A 24,128-nucleotide genomic window follows, 5' to 3' on the forward strand; every position below is an offset into this window, starting at 1 on the left:
TCACCTCGCCATTTTACTCAGGCTTTTTCTGGAAAATCGCTTTGTCAGCAAAGTGATATGCTTTTTAATATTTAGGGTCCCCTTTTCTCAAAGTTGTAAATTGCATGAAGGGGACAGCCCAAGTGTGTGCTTTTGGGGGGGGGGTCACCTGAATGCAACTGTTGATACACTCAACTTGGAGAGTAAAACGAGGTAAAATCACCTTTACGCTCCAATTTTACTCTCCACTTTGAGAGACATAAAACACTGCCTGAAATACACCTTTGCATGCGGATTTTAAAGCGGATTTTAAAGCGGATTCCATTGGAATATTTGATTTTTACGTCTCCGTGAACATCTCATGCAGGCTCTGCTGAGAGGAGGCGGACAGCAACGTGTGGGGTGCTAGCTCGGCTGTGTTACCCCCTAAGCATAAAAGCATGTTATGCTTTCCACGGCTGCCTGGCGCCCAATAATGAGCAGCTTTTAACAACTCTCCTCTCTGTTGCCATTAACTGCCCCCGGGATGGCACTGTTTTTCGCTCTGCTGTGGCCTGTCCAGACTCTTTTGAATGGCCCTGACCTTCGCTGTGGTGGCATGAATGGTTTACTATTTGTCTCTCCTACCCACCACTACTTTAATTACTAACATTGGTGTCTTGCATTCCATAGTTTAGGATGATGAGTTGGGGCCTGGCGTGGCCAATCGGATTCCAGGGGCACGTGTGCCACCCCAGGCCGCTCCCTGGAACCCCCTATGACACAGTGGGGGCCCTACACATTCTGTTGCAATGAGCCACACGTGCCCTGATAATTCATTGGGGCCTGGCATATCTGCGTGTGCTGGTGTCTGCACTGCCCTTGCTGCACCTATTCTTTGAGAGCATGTGGCGTTTCTTCTCCGCGACCCACGCTGCTCTGCGTGCGAAAAGCGTGTTGCCTGTGCGCAGTTGTTTAGTTAAGGGAAGTTGGCACTGCAGTTGGCTGTGCTAGGCCTGTGCGTTCTTTGTGAGTGATATTTGCAGCACCCAGCGCGGCCTGTGTACACCAATGCAAGGCGCCAGTTCCGGGAGTTGTGTGCGTTTGACTATATTTAGTCAGTGAAGTCATTGTGCCCTTGGGGGCAGGGACACCCAAAAGCTCTGCGATGAGCGCATTGCAAACAAACGGCAAGGGCTGCCATGATGCCCTTTGGGGGGCGCGGCTCTGCACGCCCTGTACTTGGGGGAAGGGTTGGAACGGGGGATTAAGTCAACAACACCACGAGGCCCTCCCTGGGAGTTCAGCTGCTATACCTGGAATTACGTCCCCTTTCCTCAAATAGTTGGCACCTGTAATTTGTGGTGGTCTTCCAAAAGAAGAGGAACGAACCCCCGCCCTGCTTCGACACACGTCCGGCGGTTGGGCTCTCAGCCTCTCACGCAGCTCTGCAAGCGCTGCTCGAGCCTTCTCGAAAGGGGGTTCCTTTTCATCCTGCCCCCCCCCGTTCTAATTTCTTGGATCCCCATTGCCCACAATCCTGAATTTCAGCAGCCCACACAGTTCCCTATTGAGACCCACCCACAGTTCTATCAGTACACCTTCAATTAGGCGCCCCAGCTGAGCCGGTGCCTGTCTGTACTGCCACAGCGCCGTGGCCAGGCCTGTGCGCACTGCTTTAGGACACCACATTCTCCTGTGAGACCATCACCATGGCTGCGGGTGGTATTACCCGCACCCTCCACGGTCACCTGCTCAGGGCACATGACTTCATCCCTCATGGAGGAGGAGGTGATGTCATGGGGAAGTACAGAGGAGGTCCGCGGTGCGCTCGAGGCACTAGGGCATTCCAGAGAGCTTTCTAATCACTGCCGCCTTTGTTTCCGCAGGAAGAGAACCCGTGAGGGGGTTGGGGTGGGGGGGCCGGGGTTAGGCCATCCTCACACATGCCTCACTAATATTGTGTCTAAGTGAGCTGCATTCAGCTAGCTTGGAGAACAGCGTCTACTGGGAGGGGAAGACGGCACCTTCAATGGGAATTGCGGGTTTGCACTAAGAACAGACTTATTCCCCCCACATACGTGCTTATTGGGAGACGAATCCCTCCTGCCACTTCCAGAGACCGTATTATTTGCTGAGTATGCATCCTTTCTCTTTGACTAGCAACACGTATTCTTGCTAAGCCACTCGCACACGGAAATTGACAACGATGCTACCATTCGTTTCCATAGCAGCGCCTCGGCCAATGCATCCCAACACCAGGACTTTAAGCGAGCAGCAGCTGAGCACCGACAGTCTCCCAAAACAAAAGTAATGGCGTACCTATGAAATGGCACAGTGTGCTGCAACACTGGTTTGTCGGGGACAGGGCTCTGGTTGGAATCCCTAGCACGGGACAATGCAAAGTAATTATAATTGCATTGTCCCGTGCTGGGGATTTGAACACGTGTCCGATGACAAGCCAGTGTCACATCACACTATGCTATTTCGTAGACGCTGGGTGTAATTTGTGTCAAGCAGTCAAATGAATGAAACCGTCTATTGCATGAAACAAAATGAATGAATGGCGCGCCAATGAAACTGCACAGGGCAGTTCGACACTTGCTTGTCACCAGCAGGGCGCGGGTGAATCTCCAGCGTGGGACAAAAAAAGTACCCTCAACTTTTCTTCTTTATTGTCGCGTGCTGGGGACACTTCAGACCACGCCCATAATGTAGACTACACCCTCTCACTGCATCTCCCCCTTCGATTTTTCATCCCACTAAAAGTACCGCCTAGCACTATGTGCACTGGAAGCTCGCCCTGCATACAAATGCCCTTATGCCCTAAACACAGGACACCGGCCCACTTAAAGAGCTTATGGTACTTCCGGATAAGCATCCACACCACAGCAAAGCTATCTGGCGTTTTCCCACTCTCCAGGCTAACCTACCGCCTGGGGTCTAAGTGTACAAAACGAAGTAGTGGAACTATGTTCCCTGCTGACCACACTACTACCCTCCGTTCCTTGCCAAGCACACCACCCCCACCACAATGACTCTCTCCACTCCATCCCTCCATCACAGTGCGAAGACTGAAGGAACCCCATTACTTTTTCAGTCATTGTTCCCTCCTGCCCCTCCACAGCATGCAGCTGTATGCACCCTCACCTTCCTGATCCACCACCATTCACATCTCTTAAGGGACATGCCGGACTAAAGCCTCCCGTCCCATCCACCAATTATTACCTGCACATAGAGCCATGCCTGCAGCAATTTCAAGTTCTGTTGCATAAATGCAAAAGACCAGCGCTGATCACTGCGGGCTCAGGGCTATTAGGGGACTCGGGAACGGGCTTCATGTCCCAAGCAGGCTTCTGAAAAAAACATCTGCAAGATAGCTCAACATGTGACTTTAGAACAGATCCTGCAGTTCCGAGGCTCAAATCCTCAGTAAGGGGCCAGCAAAAAACAGCTGCCCTTCACCTGCAGTTTCAGGGACAGTTCTCAGCCAATAAAAGGTAAGGCAATGGGTTGTTTTTACTTAAAAGTAGAAGGACGGTATACCCTTTAGTTCCCACCCACTACAACCTCTGCCTACCTCTTTCAGATCCGCCTCAGCGTTTGGAGACCATGAAAATTGTAGTAGCGCCCCTTCTAAATCCCAATGACATGACCTAACCAGAGGAGACTTATTGCTTAAAGACTTCTTTATTAGGAGGCAAATCTCCAAAGCCAGAGACCACGTTCTTTATTGGGAAATGGCTACTTACACCAAGAGGTTTATCCCCAGCACATTGTTTATTGCGAGAAAAATCCCCATAGACGCAGACCTGTTAGCCATTGGGAGATGCATGCTTGCACCAAGAGGAGGTTTGTCCCTCTGCAGACTTGTATATAGAGATGATAATTCTCACCGCCCGAGACATGGATTTACAGGGGCGGGTGTTTAAATTCATTGCGTTTTTATTGGATGATTAAAGGTCTATATTTTTATAGAACCGTATTTGGACATTCTTTTATTTTGGAATCGGACTACTTAATTTAATGTTTATTTTTTATAACGCACCTAATAAAATACCCGATTTCGGTTACCCGATTCCGGTTTTTAAGCTCAGATCCGGGATTCGAACCTCTTGCTCTGCGTGGTCTTGCTTCCAAGACCAGCGTGTTGCCCCTGTGCTATCCTCCGTTTTGTTTTTTGCTACTGTTACCAGCTCACACCCCTCCTGGAGATGTAACCTGTACTCGGCCTGTGCTGCTGAAAGAGGCAAACCTTTCAGGCTGTGCCTGTTTCACCTGTAGGATTGGGACCACTTCCGGTTTTATTAGTGTGGGGCTAAGTAAGTGCTTAAGTTACTATTCCTCCTTTCACTCCTACAGAGCAATAGTCCTATAATCGCTGCCCCGTCCCCCACCTGCTCATGCAAATCTTGCCCAGTGAGCCTGTGATGGCTCCAAGAGTTCATCAACGCAGTTATTGTGGTGCATCGCAGATACTAGCTAGCATTACATAAATGGTAAACTTGGCTGTTGTAGAGACCGTACGACTGGTCGGCGCTATGGGCCTGTCCTTTTTGAAAACCAGCAGCCGACGAGCCACAACAACGCACCGCCCAGTGCTCCAGATGAGATTTTGAAGTGGGAGTATTTTACTCCTTAATTTTTAAAGTTGGTAGTAAAAATTATTTTTATGGGAGTAAAAAAAGTAAGTCCCATTCCTAATGGGAGTATTTTGTAAACAAGTAAAGTTGTTTAATTGTAAAACAAATATTTTTATACTAAATGTCTTTCCACCTAGTTATTAATGAACATAAAAATTCATTTTACCTCTCTAAATTCTTCAGGAATAATAGTTTCGTCCGGTATCCATTCTTTCCATCTAGTTTCTAAGAAAACCTTTTCCATCAAATACGCATATGTGTGGGGTAAAAGGTTAATTTAGTTTGGGGTGGGGTTTTAAGGGTAAAAAACGGGCAAATGGGGGGGCAAAATACAAAAAAAAATGCTTTTGAAGGAAAAAATTCCTTGGAAATCTTTCGATGCATTTTACTTCCATTGGAAAGTTTTCGATGGAAAGACCATAAACCGTTTCTTCCACTGGCATTGTGTGTCCTACTGGTCCAAACATATCCATGGACCTAGCTGTGTGGGTGAACTCAAGGGCACTGGCTCCAGTGTGTTGCCTGTTTTTGGGGAGTATTTTTACTCCCTGTTTTTATTCTTTAGGAGTATTTGTCTATTTTTTGGGAGTGAAAGTGGCCAATGCACCCCTTATCCCTAGGGCTAACCCCACCCCTAACAGCCATCAGCACAAAGACTGTGAATGACGGAGGCTTTGCTATATAAACTCCACATGTATGGCACGGTTATCTGCTCTTTCATGTTGTGCTAAGGTTGCATTGCTGTTGTCTGGATATGCCCAATCGACCAATATTGCTGGTTGGTGTGGTGTTAGCATTGTTGGGGACCCATGATTTGTTATGCAAGTTTGCTGGGACTAACCACTAAACCCCACCCCCTAACTGACACCCATGTTACTCTACACCAGAACCCATCAGCTGCCTTTGAGTCGCCATGCAACATGCATTGCAGATACCAAGCACTCGCTCATAAATCGCATTTCCATGCACCTACTACCCACTTTTATGATGTCATGCTGCCTAAATAAGCCCACACACACAGCTCGACCTACCGAACCTCTTTTTTATATTGTGTTACTCCGCTGTTCTACTCTGGCACTCGCCACCGTCTGAAGCTTGGCTTATTGTGCCCCCGCCAGGGGTCTACAGACCAGACCTGGATATATATACCCAGCAAAAACCTCACACACCATACACCCACAACACACTGAGGCTTGCACGCGGCCTGCCTCACACAGCCAGTGGAATGGCTTTCTTTGAACTACTTGCGCTAAGCCTCTCACAAATAGGCCCTTCTTTCTTGCAGCGTGCCAAGAGGTCATACAAATGGCTGAAGCCGCATTATAGCCTTAGTACAAGCAGCATACCATACACAACGCTTTCAAGACTGTAGACCAGGGTTCCATAACATAAGGCTCTCCAGATGTTTTGGACAAAGACCCTGTGATCCCTCACCCACATGTCTGTTCTGGCTGGGGCTGATGGTAGTTGTAGTCCAAAACATCTGGAGAAAAAAGGTTACAGACCCCTTCTGTAGCTCTTCATCAACTGCAAGTAAAGCCCTAATCGGAGAATCCACCAAGATATTGATGGTCCTACTTCTGAACAGGTGACTTAGTTACTGACATTCTCTTATTTGAACCCTAAAGTTTATCTGCACCCCACTGATTCTAAAGGGTGCACCAGTCATAAATGATACGCCTATTTAAAGCTTTTCAGGTGCTCAGTAGACTAAGTTATGCAAACCGTGAAAGGTGAATAAAATATACTGGCACGAGAGGCAGAGTGGAGTATAGATGGAGACTTGGCTTAACCCAGAACCATGTTCCGCTCCCCCATAGAGAGCACCCGCCCCCCCCAACCCCACGTCAGTAGTACGGCCCTTAGCTGTGCCTGCTCTGTATGCCTGGTTAGTGACGCCTACTGTTGGCTGTACGGAATGAAAATGCTACTGCTACTTTGTTTAAACATCTTATTGTGGTTCAATGGTCATTTTGTTGTTAGTTTAATAAAGTATCACGGTGCAGGTGGGAGGAATCTCTGCAATTCTGTCCCTGAAGTGGGTGGTGGTTTGGTGCATTGTTGCCCTAATTCCCACAGACCTTTCCCTGTTGCCAGTAATGGCCCTCGAGTGTACTCACCTATCTTTGCTTGTACCTTGCAGGGGGCTTTGCCACCTTCTCGTCTTGCTTTCCGGGCCTCTGTGAGGGGAAGCCAGCTGCCATCTTGCCGATCAGCATCTCCCAGCCTTGCTTACCAGTGGCCAGCGTGGGGCCCACGTGCATCCTGCCTCATCTCTACCTGGGCTCTCAAAAAGACGTCCTGAACAAAGTGAGTTCCAGGGTGTACCGGAAATTCATGCTGGTGCCCGAGAGAGAGGAGATCCATCATGTAACAGCAGCTAGATTCATATACGTGGGAATGTTTCTCTGTTAAGGAAGCGGGTGTGGCACCATTGGGTTAGCCTAGGACTTTGGCTAGTTCAAAGATTTGTGATCTGTACTTCACCATTCAGTGGCTTACAAGAAAGGGACTGGGTAAACCTACAAAAGGGGACAGATAGTCCTGCACTCTAACTTGACACTGTAGACCCCTGCAAGCTAGTAATGCAGCTCAGTGTGTGCTCGCTTTAGACTTCTGTATGTATCTTGCAGTCTAAAGTGTGATATCTGCTCATCCAATTATCCTTTACAGGTACATTAAACTGGGCAACAATACCCCCATTATTACAGCCACTCAGAAGTGGGAGGGATATGGAGTGAAGTGCTATATAAAAATGTGATAATATCCGAGTACAAGTTTTAAAGCGTGGTAATATCTAGTGTTTTGAGGTCTCAATGGGAGATGTTCTAACTTGTTGGAGGTGCAGGGAGGAATGGGAGCGGCCAAAGATTGCGTACTGGATATGGACTGTGGAGCAGCTCTCTGGGTGTTTACTAACCTATTATGGTCCTTTCTTTCGCAACAGGACCTGATGGCACAAAATGGTATTGCATATGTGCTCAATGCCAGCAACACCTGCCCCAAGCCGGATTTTGTGTGTGACCACCACTTCATGCGCATTCCCGTCAATGACAACTACTGTGAGAAGCTGCTGCCCTGGCTGGATGACAGCGTGGATTTCATAGGTGAGTGGAAAGGACAAAAGGGGTTCTGTGTGGGGAAAGTGAAGATGGTCGTGAACGAGAGGTCCGATCTAGGATGTTTCTGTTTCTAGTGGATTGTGTTGGCATTATTAGGTTGGATCAATCCTTTCACCTGCCTAATGTGCACTTGGAGAGAGATTTCAGGCCATCATTCAGCCCACTTCCCTTAAAATGGTGTCTGCTTAGCTCCTTCAGATTCTTACAGAAGTTAATTTGTGTAGTGTTGCACCTGTACAGATGTCCTGGCTATTTCGAAGTTAATTTGAGACCTTACTATGCTGTCATTAATTTCTTGCAGAGAAGGCCAGGCTATCCAGCTCACGGGTGATTGTGCACTGCCTCGCTGGAATTTCTAGATCAGCTACCATCGCCATTGCATATATCATGAAGACCATGGGCCTGTCTTCGGACGAGGCATACAGGTAAATAATCTCCCACTTGTCAGGGTGGGAGGAGACCCTGTAAGAAAATCTCACATGTTTAAAGCCCATGAGACGAGTTTCGCAATGGTCGGGCAGGTTTTGGAAATCTGCACAGGTAAAACGTCCTACCCATTAGGAAACCTTCTTCTTTGCTGCTCCTCAAGGGACACCATAACTGGGTGGTAGTTGGTAGCAGTGTAGTAATGCCGAGAATGGTCTATTTGAATATGCAAACTTGCACACACCAGACCACCACAAAGCCAAGCTCTATACTCTACGACTTACAACCTTTCCCCCTGTGGATGTGTTGTACTAGAACTGCTACTGGATTAAGCCCGATGTGAGGATCATTGGCTCCCCACCTCCCCCCCCCCCACAAACATCTGAAGTGCCACATTTTTCAGACCCCTGACCTAGACATAACACAGCTGTTAAGAAGTGCACACACAAAACCCCACCTGTGTCGGGTATAGGGCGCCTCCAAAGAAAACAAAGCTCTGGACAATACACCATACACCTTCACGGATGCTGAGTACACCTGACCAACAAGCACATGGCTCTAAACCGCACTACATACACACAAAAATACAATGGCAGGTCTAAGCTCAAGACTCTACCGCCCACATGCATACACCTGCTAGGTAATATCATTGGCACCTACCCCCTCCTTTCAGTACTGATAAACCTAGAACTGGCAGAAGACCCTGCCAAATATTACTGCACTCCTTGATGCTACTTCCTACACACACTCAAGGTTGTTTATCTGACAAAATACCCTTTGAGGGTCAAAATCCACTGAGAAATCGACAATGGGAAAAAGAATCGTGACCAACACACCTAGTCTGTTGTGTCCGCAACATGAATCTATGCAAATGGCAGAAGTCCTGCTTTATGATACCTGCGTAACTTCACAATGTCTTAGGCGTGGCGATGGAGGCAGGATTGGCATTACATACGGTAATCTGTTATTTAATTTTAAATTCCGTTTATCGCGTGATCACAGCATGTTAATGCCCTAGCGCTGTCAGAACTTGGGGAAGGGCTAAGCACTGTTTAGCCGCTCAGCCTTTGGTATAGTGAGTGGAGCAATATCCATAGAGATGGTGGCCTTTGCTCAAACTTCAAATTATAATTTCGGCACTGCCTGATCTGCCTAAAAACATTACCCTCTACCACGCCGACTCTCCAAAAAACCGATTTGTGCTCATTGTTTTGACTCCCAGTTTGTAGAGACTTCACCCAAACCCCGAAGACAATATAGAGTAATTGTTAGAGATTGTATAGAACCCTTGTCATCAAGGCGTTGGGTCAGTGGTCTGTTTGCTAAGATTGCTAATCTTTCACAGGAATACAACTGAGGTACAATAAATCACTTCAAAGTATAGATTTAATGGTAAGAGTATAGCCAACACGTCTTGATGACCAGGGTTCTACACAATCTCTGTTCAACCCAATTTTGAGATGTAAGGGTGCCATCTCCTCAGTACCCCCTCATTGGCATCAGGGCCCAACACCCAATCTTACTGATCAGCGCAGTGATCCATATATTCTAGTGCTCCACTTTACCTCGTTCAGTAATTGTTACTTTTCAAGATGGGATCTTCAATCACTGGTTCATTTCCCAAAATTGCACATTACTGCTTATTTGAAGTTGTGCTCAATTTCTGTGGCAGTGTGGTCTGTGCATAGCCTGATGTATTTGGATAGAGAGTGGGGTCCTAGTGCCATAGTCTGGTCCAGCGCAGGCTACGCTGAAATTTGCAGGGATAAGCACACGTCAAAGGTAATGGCACCTTCACTAATTGAATTTTACAAAAAATCACCTCCACCATAGTCCAATACAAGCAGACAGAAATCCCCTTTACAGCTCTTAGAAACACACTGATCTTTTCTTCCTGGTTACTGCTGGGCTGCAGCTTTTGGCTACTAAACTACCTTGTGTCTCAACCACAGATTATGTGCAAACGTTTATACACAATCTTACTGTCTCCAACAGAGACCTGCACACGTTCTATTGTGTGCAGGCCCGCATCTCGCCTCTAACTGCTTTTAAGAATTTTGGGGGTGGGCATGTCGCATGTTTTAAGTAGACAAGCACTATGGGTGTTCCACGCATGGTGTAAAAGGCAACATGATAGGAGGCTTTAAAAAGCAACCCCAGTGTGCGCAGAAGTCCCTAGCAAACTCTGGATATTCCAGAAAAAGCACAAGGTGCTGATGGAGCTTGTTACAACGAGAGAGTGTGGTACTCTGTGTTTCTTGTCTCTGCTTCATACAGACCGATTGAAAAAAATTGCCCTTTTTGCCTTGTTCTTGTACTGATAAAAGGAGAAGGTAGTGTCATTTGTTCCTTGCAATGAGCTTAAAAAAGTCTTTCCATTTTATCTTCACAGATTCGTTAAGGACCGGCGGCCATCGATATCGCCTAACTTTAACTTTCTGGGTCAGCTTCTGGAGTATGAGCAGAGCCTTAGTCTCCAAAAGGCCGGGGCACTGGGGCCTCCAGGAGAGGGCTTACAATCACCGGACCCTGCCAAACAAGCCTCTGATGGTACAGCCACCACTGTGCCTTCTTCTGCAGAAACCTCTGAGGGTGAAACCCATAATGCACACGTGGACTCTGAGCAATGGCACCCAGGAGCCCCCAAGCTCTTTTCACCCAGCACACTGCAGCAAGGCCTCCGGGGCCTACACCTGTCCTCTGACCAAGTTCTGGACACCAACCGGCTGAAACGTTCATTCTCCTTGGACATCAAATCTGCCTACACACCTGGTACGCAGGAGACCCCAAAGCTGAGCAAGCTGGACAGTCCATCTGGTGGCCTGTCGCCTTTCTCTCCAGCTATGGACTGCCTTGAGTGGCCCAATGGGCCAGATGTGCTACGGGAGGCAAATGCTTGTCAAAGAAGAAAGCACAAACAGCTTGCGTCACCAGGGCACAGTTTGAACTTCAGTGCGGTGTGCCCCCGACATAAGAGCACAAACCCTCAGGACACCCTAACACAGACACTTCGGCTGAGCCTATCGGGGGTACCACAGCCAGCGAGTGTCGTGAACCCACCAGTCCTCAGTGGCTGGAGTGCACAAGTGGAGTCCCCCAGCGAGCCCTGTACTACTGATGCACCCTGGTACTTTGGCACAGAGGCTTCAGTGAGTACTGCCCCCCTGTTCAACACATCTTACAACCCCTTTGGCCATAGCGCACTCCAGACAAGTTGTGAGATAAGGTTGAGGGACAAGTCAAGGGCAGAGCCCAGAGACAGTCGACGGAGCTGGCATGAGGAGGGCGTGGCTGAAATGCAGTTTAAGAGGAGGAGCTGCCAGATGGAGTTTGAAGGGGGAATGTCGGAGTCCCACTCGCGTGAAGATCTAGGCAAGCAGTCCAATTTCTCGGGTAGCGTGGAAGTGATTGAGGTATCATGACCCCGATGAGGCTTGTAGGGGAAGGGAATTCTACATAGGGAGAATTATTTATATTAAAGATCTTTATTTTATCACAAAAAGTATAGACCAGTGATGCTAAACTGGCTCATTATCTGGCATTTCCCAAGGTACACTTGGCCAGGAGACAATGTCATTACATTTTGCTATATATATGATGACTGGTTTAAATCCCATGTGTAGCATTGCAATGCATGTGCTGATTTTTCTCAGCCCTAATCCCCTTGTACAACCCTGACAATTCTCCTAAAAATGTCCCACTTAGAGGGTCAAAGTTATACCTACTGTTTGGGAATCCAGTCATGCATGTAACGGGTCTCTGCAGGTCATGATTGATCTACAAGATATTGGTGCTGCGATAGCCGGAAGAGTCTCTGCGAGCAGGCTTGAGGAACATTTCTAGCAATTGAGGTCATTGGTACGAAAGAAAAGGGTGCTTCAACCTGCCGTTTGAGAGTGTTTGTTCCCACTACTCGATAATTAGGGGGTGACCTGCAGCTTCAGGGTCCACAATGCAACAGGGTATGGATTCTTCATTTCTTCTTCGGTTCTCAACGACTTCATGTAATCACTCGGAGCTCAGCACTCATCTTGGTGGAGAACATGTTGAACACGCATTGTCCAGAGCCGTGCCTGCAATAATGGGCGCAGGAGGGAACAGGGCTCAAGGATCCACGTTGGGATTTTCCCAAGACTAGCATCTTCGTTACCAACATCAGAACTACTTCTACAAGTACCTTTTTTAAACTTTCAGAAAATCAACTTTAATCACGGTTAAAATTCAAGCTGAAGCTATGAGAAGTGAAGGACTGTCCTGCCTGGTCTTCCTGGACGATGAGACCCGTGCAGACCTTTTTGTCACATTGTGTTATTTATTGCACGCTTTTCATTCTGGAAGGCGGCACCAATGGCTGTTCACCGTATGGTGTTACCATGTTATTTATTGAAATCTTCATTCTGACAATGTAGAGGAAGGTGGCACCGATGCAACTCTTCACCCCGTGGTGTTATGTTATTTATTGAACATTTCATTCTGGTAATGAACAGCAAGGCAGCGCCTGTGAGAGTCCACACCCGGCAGTGTAACCATGCTATTTATTGTACTCTTAATTCTCGCAATGAAGAGGAAGGCCGCCCTGGTGAGCTTCTCCATCCTCTGGAGTTGCCCTGCTATTTATTGAACGCTTCATTCTGGCAATGAATGGGAAGGCTGCCCGGCAACGGGGATGTCCCATCACTCTTTGCACTGTACAGTATTTAAAGGCGGGAACGCTGCTCACTAAAGCAATACCAGACAATGAGTTGGACTCGTCTTTTGTGACACTTGACATGGGTCAGCTCATGCGTCAACTCTTCTGTCCTTTGCCTCTGTTGTCAGTCGCTTTCTACTTTTCCTAATGGTTGTTTTTTTTAACATTTTTAAAAATATGTATCTCTTGGTCCGCCTCTTTCTCACTTTGCTGTCTTCCCCAATCCATTACTTTAATTTTGTGTTCCACCGTCGCTATTCCTCCTGTCTCCTCCCAGTTATCACAAGCATGGCATTGTGTGCGTTCACTTTTGCCCAGCACTGGGCCTGCCATACTCCCTGCCCCCTTCACACCAGACAGTTAATCCCAGGTCCACGATGCCATGATATTTTGGTTGCTCTGACCAAAACTATTCTAAAGCTCATTGGCATAGGAACGGACCTCTGTAACCTGTGGTGAAGCAGCTTTGTCACAGAGCTTGCTGATGTCGCCACATGGCTAGTCCTGGCTCTCTAGTTCAAGTCCTCTCATGGGAGCAGTGGTCAGGCCACAGAGTGTTCCCTTTGCTGATCGAAAAGATCCAACCATGCTTCACCCCCCACCCCTATATTAACATTCAATTTGAAAGACCAAAATAATCTGCAAGAAAAGCAGTGGGGATAGCGGTCGGGGACATCATTGCCCTCCCCCACTTTGTTACCTGTGCTCACACGTTTGTAGTTCTCTACCCTTCCGCGTGTGTTTAGGGTGGATGGTGTGTCTTAAACCGCATGCCAACTCCCCACAAATAAATGGTGTGCTGCTGTGTAGTCCATGCCCTCTCCATGAGTGTTTTGTTTATCTTTTGGATGCAAAACCTTATGATATCATTGCACATTTCACTCATCCATGAGATGTTCTCAATCCTCTGGGTGGGGTGGAGGTATAAAGCCATCAAGAGTTTGTAGTGTTGGACTGGGATGAATGGGGGAGGATCCTTTTCCAAACGTAAATCGGGATTTGAGGGGGGTTTGGGGGCGATCAGGGAGTTAATCAGACGTGTGTCCAACCACCCATTTCTTATTGAGGTTTCAGCACATCCTTCTCACTTTATTCATTACTTTTTAATGTATTGTTGTTGTTATGGATAATTATTGATGGTGTGCTTGTGTATAGTGGTGGAGGGGTGGAAATTGTGTGTCATTTCTACCTCAGCTTGTCATAGGAGAGACTGTTCCATGTCTTTGAGAACTCCAAGCCCATTAGTGTTTAACACGTCCCTGCTTTTTTAAGCGCTCTCTCTGTGCATTCTGGAAATACTGTATTTACTTGCCTCTTCACATATTTGCTCCTGTTGAAATGGTAACCTGGAAAAAGTTCCCTGAGCATTAAAAAATGTGACTTTCTCTGACCTGAACAAACAAGTGTTGAAGCGGGCAAGACATAACAGTTTAGGAGACAGCAACAAACATCAGCTGAATCTGGGAAAGGAAAAGAGGCAACTAACTTTCACACTGTTTGTTTAAAGGCATGATGCATTCTGGATTATACCTTTTTAGTGATCTGATGCAAAGGGATCCCATTATACCAGGGGTCTGCAACCTGCAGATATTTATTTTTATTTTATTTTTTTATTTTATTTTTTTACAGTGACTCCCATGATCCCTCGCCATTGGCTACGGCAAATGGTAGTCGAGACGGGACCCTCCTGGATTATGGCTAGCTGTACATCTCCCACATTCCATGGCAGGTCTCCTTAGAGCCTGGCACCAGTTCTCATCTGTGTGCTATGGTTAATATCGGGTGCCACTTCATAGGGGATTGTTTGGTTTCAAAATCTTACTCTCTCAAAGGGCAAATGACCGAATGTATCTCTCCAGTATTGCCTACTAGTACTGCCCCCAACGTAACCAGCTACACTATGCCACTGTTAGCCTTTCACCACTTTGCAAGGGCAGGCCATTTCTGCCACCGTTTCCTCCAGTCAATGGCTCCAGCATCCTTTCACAGCGCTTTATCTATATCCATCCTTCAAACTGAACATGTTGTCAGCCAGGCAGTCATAGAACAACTGCACATCATCTGTGGCTCTCAAACGAATGCCAGATAGATGAGGCCTTTAATCTGCCATTATTCAAATGTAGGCACACTCCTACACCTTGATTCTTAATAAGAGTACATTAGCTGTTTCTCTGCTTGCAGCCCCACCTGCCTACATCTCACACACAATGTCCTTTGTTCAGCACTCATGTCCGATTAGACTGAAGTGGTAAATGCACAGTCCAGCACACCTCTTCACACCCATGGAAACTGTCCTTTTTGACCCTCTGCATGGGCTTTATTAATCTTTCAAACCTGGTTGAAAGTCTTGGTCCAACTCTCACTCTTTATCAAATGCACAACACCCAGGACCAGAAGTTTCTTTTCCCCATAAAGGTGGAGTCCCTTTAAGAATTTACCTGGATACCCAACGTTATTGTCTCCTGGTGGATGCCCCACCACTACTACTACTACTCCTCAAAATGCCCCACTACTACTACTCCTCAAAATGCCCCACTTCCCTCTTTCCCCATTTCTTGGCAAGACGCAGTTTCCTCCTGCCCCATTTCTACTCGTTTTTGGGAGGTGCCCATTGCTTGGGATCTCCCCTTCCAGCTATTTCTTCGCCACTGTACCTCCATCAACCACACATGCCGCCAACTACTGTATCGGATGTGATGAGCATTTCTCGATTGCAGACCAAGATTGCCCTGTTTGGAGAATTTCCTCAGTATACGGTCATGCCTTTTCTGTGCTAGGTTTCAGCTGAGACCATTAAGAAACCATCTCCTCTCCTCACTAAAAAGGAGGCTCCTAACAAAGATCCACTTCGATAACTTTCAGAAACTGAGACCATCGCCTTTATTTGGGGATGAAGGGCTATGGGTGAGGCATCATTTCCTAGTCGGCACGCATATTAGTTCTATTACACTGGACCATTGCTGTGCTGCTGCCCTTGTATCGCTAGTTCGGGAGGGATAAACGTCAGGTGCACGCAACTGCAAGCACCTCGGAGTTGAATCCCTGCTGTAACGGATGAGCCGTTTACTCCCGATGAGCTTCTCATGGTACCATGTAGGAGTGTGTTGTGCTGGGTATTAACCTGAACAGGGGTGGAACACCAGGCAAGTCATCAAGGTTGGGACGAATTTATCCAGCTGCCTTCATGCAGAGGTTTATGGTATTTTCTTCCTCAAAGCATGATAACCAAGCGAGCCTGTAGGGAGTCTTCATAAGGACATTAATTAACTCAGAAAGACACCTTTAGTCATTGAAAAGATACCCTTCCTGGGTTGAGTCCCAGCATTGGGTACAAAGCAGTTTGCTCCTATGTGCATATCAGATTCTGAAAGTGATCTACATTGTAATCCATTTGATTATTTGACTACCCCTCCGCAATAATTCTTTAGCACACCAGTGAATTAACAGTTTTCTGCCAAATTGAGCTAAACCATGGTTCTCCCGCTCAACAAAGATTTGTGAATCTCGTCTGCATGTTCCTCAGGATTCTAAATATGATTGACAGATGTGCTTCACTGTGTCTGTTGTGGGGAGATAATCTTGTGCCAGTCCTTTAGAGTAAACCATGGAAATGGTGGCAACCTTTTCAGATGCAGGTATGAAATTAATTTCTATAGACACATGGTTGGATGCTCTAGTAAAGATTTTAGGCAAGAGCTAGTAGCCAATTGACACCCAGACCTATAGTGCTTCCTGAAAATAAGCTCCCGGAAAATGCCACTCAGCAAAAAAAGGCCTGACTCGGCTTCTACAATGCACAAACCTGGGCATTGCACAAAACAATGTGGCCCTGTAACGGTTAAAGGTATGCATGCAAAGAATTTGATGCACTCAGAAAACTGGCAGCTGCAGGATGACTCTCGATGTCCGGTCAGGGATTGCCTGTAAAAACTCTACTAGCTATGGAAAATGTGTATGTAGGAAATTCATCCTAGCCTTCCAAACCACACCTTGCTCTGAGCCCTCAATCTAACTACTCGAACCTAAGTACATGGCCAGAAACTGGTGGTATTCGGAAATGTTTCCATAAAATTATTTCTGATCACTGAGGCATAAGGTAAAGCGTAACAGTCATCTGTTGTGGATCTGGAAGCACAGGCCTGTGAAGCACACGTGTAAAAAGTCTAATCTAAATGACACACCTTGTGGCAAGATCGTACTGTTTCATTTCTAGATGTGCATAATATTGAGGAGAGGGAGAACCGGAGTATGTTTTCTGAAGTACTAACTCCAGAAGCTTCAGAGAACATTCTTTTCCAGCTTCCCAGCTGCAAGTGAATATAAAGTTAATGGACACAATAGCTAAACCAATGAACACTGGTTTGTATGAGAAGGCACACTTTTATAATGACCTCTTTACATGGTACAATCCAAGACAAGATTTTAGGTCTGCCTTTTGAGAGAAAGACCATTTCACTCGTTGTAGAGTAAGGCTTCAATTGTACTGTAATGTTACAAAGATGTTATACTATGCCAAATTACCACTGTGTTATTCTCAGAATGATGTTCAAAGTCTGAATAAGACAGGAGAAATGACTTTCATTTCATGGCTGTGAAGTCCCATTCTTATGAGCCGCCTGTAACTTTTGAAACTTTAAAAGCCAGACGGCTTATGAATATTTGCTGAAATTACTCGGTAATCCAGAAAAAAACGTGCTCCAAGGGTGAACCTTTGGTCACATGCTCTCTGGCTAGCAAAGAGGCGACCATAAACTCTGATTGAATTGCCTTTGATGGAGCAGGAATTTCCCATCTCCACCAGGGAGCATGCATCCCCAGTGGGAAACAAATAATGTTGCCATCAACTGGCATACATAACCTTGTGCCTTAACTCCTGAAAATTATATGGAAAAGATGTTCTCACAATTGTTCCTCGTCTTCTGCCTTCAAATCTAAAAAGGCAGAAATTGCCCCAAGAGCTTCGCCATGAGATTTACAATAGTCTACTATTAGAAGCAATAAAAGTGTTTACAGAGAACCCTAAAGATCTGATCTTTGGCCATCTCCTGGAAATTGGCAAGTATCGGGATTGTTGTGTTCTTTTAAATCTGCATAATTTTCTGGTTTACACCTTCTACATGACTACGTTATGAAGAACATTGTCCACATAGAGTTGACCTTTTATTGAGAACCTTCAACTACAAATGTATGCATGGCCTATAAATTAAATTCCCAAGAGTAATGATAGAAGTCTCTTGGGAAGAGCAACTTGGGAGTTCACTTATACCAACACCCGTATGGTTGGTGTGTCAACCTAATTTTCGTGCCTCAGTGCAACCAGTTTAACATCTGCAACATGCACAATTTCCCAGTTTATCAGGCAATGTTTGACACCAATATTAGTATGGTTTGTAGTTAACCATAAAGTATTATAATGACACATCTGATACTAATCCATTTTATCTCCCAGAAGGAATTGACCGCTCAATGTGTTCTGACGTTTCTGGTACGGGTGGCTTCTTTGGTTCATGTGATATGTGGCCTGCACAAATGCAACTGCTTCTCGGTTTGAATTAACTTTGGGACGCACCCCAAAAATGTGTAATTTATTTTTAATGAGTTCAATAATGAATGCAAGAAGGGAACGCCTTCTGTAATGCTTCAAATTTATATCCACCTTATCTTGTCCAATTAAAATGGATGCTTCTCCCGCGGGGAACTCTGTGCCTGCGTCTTCAGATCCATGTTTCATGGCTTGAGTAGGTAAATGAGCTTCACATAAAGCATATGGACGTCAGAGGAATTGTTCTGGCCCTCCAATGCTTTCTACACCTTTTCCAGGAAAAACCGGCTCCTGTCCCAATGACTGCAATGCTAATCCAGAGTATGATTCTCGAGCAAGAATAAGACCAGTGTCTTTATGGCATGCTCTCTTCATAGACTGGCCCAGGGAGATTGTTTTCTGCATTCACTCCTGTTCATCTGTTTCTTTAGATCTTGCAGAAAGTCAAGATATCCCGGAATGTATAGGTTATTCTAATCGCTCCTTTTTAGCTTATTCCAATCTTATTGTCAGTGATTCCCCAAAGTCCAGGTCATCTAGTTTAGTAAGTGGCGTGGGGATCAGTCCTTTACCCACCCTTTCCATTGCTGATCTTGAGACCCTGGTTCCTGAAAATTAGATTTTTTTTGCACAATTGAAATTTCGAATGTAAACATTTCTATTATAAATGCTGTCAGGAAGGAGTCAACTAGGTTTTGTAATAGGTCTCTCCCAAAAGGAAGATTCGCTCTCAACTCATCAGCAGATCTTTCATTGCTCTTGTAGCTAGCACATGTTTTATCACTGATTTGACTAAACATTCTCAGCTAGTGTGGCCTATTTGAGCAGACATGTATCTTTTCATTAAAAAAAGGGGCCAAGAGGCATTTTGAGGACAGTTAAATCTTCACCATACTGTTATCGCGTGAACCCCTCAATGCTGTTTAAGCTTGGTTCTGGCATCTATTACACCCACATTCTTTGATCCTCTGGCATCACTTCACCTAGATTTGCTGGGGTGGGAGGCAGAATTTCTGGCTGCACTTGCTTCTGCCCAAGACAATGAAGAACTTCAAGCCGCAAAAGAGCCTTTCCTTTTTTACCCCGGTAAAGTCAAAGAGGTCCTCCGACTGGTTGTTGAAACTGCACCTTAACCAGGACATTGTTCTGCCTGACCTCCAACCTAGTCGCCTATTTAGCTGAAGAGATGCTCCATAATCTGTATGCAGTGTTTAAAATAGCAACTATAAAGAATATGGCCTTATTCCCAGTACTACAGTAGCTAATAGAAATGCAAAAACCGATTAATCTGACAGTGCTGCTAAATCTTCAGAAATTGGAGGCATTTAGACACTCTACCAGAGCTAAGGCAGCTGGTTCAGTGGCATCTGAAAGACCTGTGCCTCTTGCACCATTTGCCAGGATTATCGCCTGGAATGGATCCCACATTTGACAAGGATGTCTTGCGCAACCTTTTTGTTTCAACTCTGATCGGCAAATGCTGTTGCCCTCCCCTGCAGTTTCTGGTCCTTGAAATGGGGATCCCATTGAGTTGAGAAGCATTGAGAGCGGGATGCAAGAGTAAAGAAACATGACCTTCATGGGACTGTGCTCTAAGTGCTTCCCCTAACCCCGCCATCCCATCGGAACATATGCTATGCTACACTACAACCCTGCATGTTGGATTCCTGTAGGAACCGGGAAGTGAAGTTGGGAATGTATAGAGGGGGCAGTTTCCCAGAGCGAGATTGGTTACCTTGCAAAAAATTACACTATCTTTTTGAGAATTTTTTTTTCAGTCTTTCCTGCAGTGTGAGTCATCATATAGGTTAATGTTTATTCTCTATACCAAATGTTTTGTCGCAAGCACTTATCAGAAGCAGCCGGTTCACTAACATGCATGCTGCTTGATGTTCAGCTCATCAGAATTCTGAAATCTGTCCTGCATTCACCGCCTATGTTTACATGCATACCCAACCTTACTGACCTTGCCAGTTTGCGCACCCTCTGCCGATCATACAGTCCCACTGATGCAACCATTGGCAGACACAATGCTCCAGTGGCCACGCCCCTTTCTAAGGTATGTAGTCAAACAGCCCAGTGTTTCTCAGTCAGGTTTGTTCTACATATGCGTTGCTTCAGGCCTACAGCAATGTTGTTAAACCAGAGGTAGTGTGGGCATATAATCCATCTCTATGTTACCCCATAATTGATACAACAATTGAAAAAACAGTTTGCATATAATTGAGACCAGCAAGATTGCAGTTCCCAGAATGCACTCCGAGGAGAACTTGACCAGTAGTGAATAGATGTGGCCAGCACATGCACAAAAGAGCATGCTTATCTCAGGGCCTTACCCGGCACACCTCACATGCGTGTTCTCATGGCACTCATTTTCCATGTAAACCCCAGTTTACCATGGATGGTAATAGTCAATGGGCATGCTAACTTCTCTCCATTAGCAGATTAGATGACACACTTTTTATGTTGTATTTGCATTGTATGGATTTTAATTATTTATTGTTAATTATTGATTGTGATATGAATTTTCCGATTTGTGTAATTTTGTTCCATTAGTTGCACGTCCCCCTCTTTCCTTTGATGGTATCGCCCCCCCACGCCCCCTTCTTTGTGTGCACTGTTTCCCCTAATATCCTCCATTCCTGGACTGGCTGATGATCACTGGAGGGCCTCATGGGAATGTTGACTTGTGAAAATGGATTTCATTGGAGTTAGAATCTTTTCTCTAATACCACCCCCCTCCCCCAAATCCCCCAAAAAGTCTTCTCATTGAGAAATGCACAACAACTTATCAAATGAAAAACACTTAAATGTTGGAGAATATCTGGGGCATTCTTGGGAGGTTTATTTTCTACCTCACTGTGCAAAGGTGCTTATAGTGTGACTAGTTCTAGCAGATTAAATGGATTGCAAGTACAATAAGGCATTGTGGTGGCACCAGCAGGACCAAGAATGGCACCTGTGCCTTCTCATAAGGAAATGGGTGTAAGAAAGGCCTAATCATCCATTTCATGTGGGGACAAGAGCGCATCCGTGTGGAGTGCAAACACAGAATGAACCCTGAGCTCAGCCCTAATGGCAATTTACATGTATATGTCTCTTATGTACAGTGGCAGTGCCTCCCGGGCCACATAGAACTGTTATGTTCCCCCAAAAGTAATCCAGCTTTCGTTTTGGAAGAGAATGACATTTCAAAAAATAAAACGTGAACATGATAATAGCGGGTGAATACTCATCCATGCTGGGAATGCCCGTGCAAACTTGCAATCTTATGCAAATCATAGAAAATATTCCATTTAGTCCTAAGGGCTATTGTCTGTGACTCCCTTAGACTGCAGGTCCCACAATGCCATTCAAGGGGAACTGGTTAACCGAGCCATTGTGCTCTATTATATAGACATAGGTGACAGAAATGCCCAGCTGTGTATTGCAAGAGAGGAGCCCACGTCTCTCTGGAAGTGTCAACGCATGGAGGGCCCCGGGCTGGAATGTGAAGCCATGCGGGCAACATGCATCAATGCTGGGAATTAATGCAACTTTAAACCTTTTTTCCTGCTTGTAATCTCCTCCCATGGTTTCCCCTCTAGAGTCATTCATTGCGAGCCAATGTCTGAGTCTTTGCCACCAAGGACAACACCCGGGTGTTCTGCTGAGAGTCACTTGCCTTTAAGAGAGTCCTTGCCAGTGAGTGGTCCAGTGATCCTTTACTGGAGGACAGTCCTGATTAATAATCATATTAAATCACCAGAGGTAATTAATACTTGCATATACAGCTGTGAGGTCCTTGGCCCATGGCTGTTTCATTGTTTTACTGAGAGCCTTTTCTTAAATTATATAATTGCTCCTTTTAAGGACTTTAACAAATTGGCATTTGATCTGTCTCATTTGGTACAACTAGCTGGGTTGTACGAGAATGTGTCTCAAGTATAGGGCCATACAGAGCTATTGGTCACTGTCTGGTATCTTGGCACATATCTTGTTTCCCATATTCCATTGCCGTCTGACCACAGTCAAAAGGGTGACTCCAGCCTCCAGCTGCCAGTCTATTGCTGACTCCTGATTTACACCCTTCCCTGTTGTGCTCCTTGCCCTCATCAAGCCACCTACATCCAAGTCAGTGTTGGTTTTTTATCCTCTTTACACTTTTTCCTGAACCTATGGAATCTTTAGATTGTTCTCCTTTTGCTAACTTTGGAGCGACCGGATCCTATGGAATCCATAGGTTTTTATCCTCTCCGCAACCTTCTCCTACCCTACAACTGCCTGCATCCTATGGAATCCATAGGTTTTTTTAGCCTCGTACCACCCTTTCCACTCCCTTCAACCACCTACATCCTATGGAATGCATAGGTTTTTTGCCCACTTTTAATCCTTCTCTTCTCTTGAACCTCCCGAATCCTATGGAATCCATAGGTGTTTAAACCTCCATTGCCCCTTCCCTCTGACCTTGGAACCAAATGCATCCTATGGAATCCATAGTTTTTATCTGCTTTAACCTGCACCCCTTCCTTGTTACCTAATGCATCCTATGGAATCCATAGGTTTTACCCACCTTTCTCACCCTTTGAACTTCAGACCAATGTGTTGTAAACAATTCAATAAAAAATGACATAAACAAGTTTCAAAGTCTGGGTTTGTTTTCACTGCATTGCTTATTTCACAGTTTACTTATTTCACAGTTTACGTTTCCTTAATGCAAAGATCTAACCCTCCTCTCTTTCTGCACAGCCTCGACAGACTTGCTTCCACTGTCCAGGCATCAGTCTCTGGAACGTTGTCATTCCTAATAGCTCAACACTCCATGGTAACAGCTGCTATTGACAACTTATTCATACACTTATGTGGATGCTAAAACTGTGAATAGCCCCCCCCCCTTGTGTTGAGGAAAGATAATGGTGGAAAAGGTTATCTAGAAACATATCGAGACGGCAACATTTAATTCAGTTGGTGCGAGGAGGTGGAGGTATCACTGTGGAAGGGTTTCATGTTGACCTCTATGGCAAACACCACACGTAGATGTTCCTTTGCACCAGTTCATAGGTTTGACTTACACAGGCCATTTTCAGTATTGTGGTGTAAAGCTGGGTGAACTGAGAACCAAAAGAGGCCCTGGAAAAATTTTTCAAAGTGGCCACATATTAAACATTTTGAGCAAGCCCAACCCTTTTCCTATGAGCATTTGGAAATAACATTGTTTGACATGCAAAAGAGCACCAGGGTGCAGTAGCCTACAGGGAATTATCCTGAGTTTCCTTTTGGGTAGTCCACCCCAGGGTGTAGAACAAGTAGCCAAAGGAAGACTGAGACTGGTGTAGTGCTTTTCTCCATTTGGAAAGAGGTGAATTGGACGGAAGGAAAATCGCTACAACTCCCAACAAGTTTTTCTTGGAGAAGGCCAGGAAGGCCAGCACAATAATGAAGCTCTTGTGAGAATATACTGGCTGCAGAAATCCCCCGACTCAATACGCCACGCAACCCACAGATAAAGCAAATGAGCTCTTAAAGGATCTCAATGAAATTTCAGATACCCTGATGTCAGATGCATGTGCAAGTACTGAGCACCCCAGCAGTCCTTAAAATAACCAGACAGCTGATACCCAACCTGATACTGCACACATGTTGGTTTCTATCCCACTAATCATGCAGAATTCAGCTACGGTCATAGCTAAAGTACACACAATCGATGGTGGAATGTTTATCCACAGGAGACACAGAATTTTCTTCCATATACCCTCGACGAAATATGC

The 24,128-nt window shown here is 45.7% G+C and overlaps 1 protein-coding gene across 2 annotated transcripts in view; it reads left to right on the top strand.

Annotated features, from left to right (window-relative positions):
- The window catches only part of DUSP8 (dual specificity phosphatase 8), a 167,796-nt gene extending 144,795 nt beyond the window's left edge, over positions 1-23,001 (top strand). For both annotated transcript variants that reach the window (XM_069623958.1, XM_069623959.1), the window contains 4 exons: positions 6,745-6,911; positions 7,549-7,708; positions 8,025-8,148; positions 10,542-23,001. In XM_069623958.1, coding sequence (XP_069480059.1) covers positions 6,745-6,911; positions 7,549-7,708; positions 8,025-8,148; positions 10,542-11,571 — 1,481 coding nt within the window. In that variant the 3' untranslated portion in view covers positions 11,572-23,001. The remainder of the gene's footprint in view (positions 1-6,744; positions 6,912-7,548; positions 7,709-8,024; positions 8,149-10,541) is intronic.
- Positions 23,002-24,128: the final 1,127 nt, after the last annotated feature.

The sequence above is a fragment of the Ambystoma mexicanum genome, chromosome 11 (assembly GCF_040938575.1).
Source record: "Ambystoma mexicanum isolate Mex_15411 chromosome 11, UKY_AmexF1_1, whole genome shotgun sequence".
Classification (NCBI taxonomy): Eukaryota; Metazoa; Chordata; class Amphibia; order Caudata; family Ambystomatidae; genus Ambystoma; species Ambystoma mexicanum.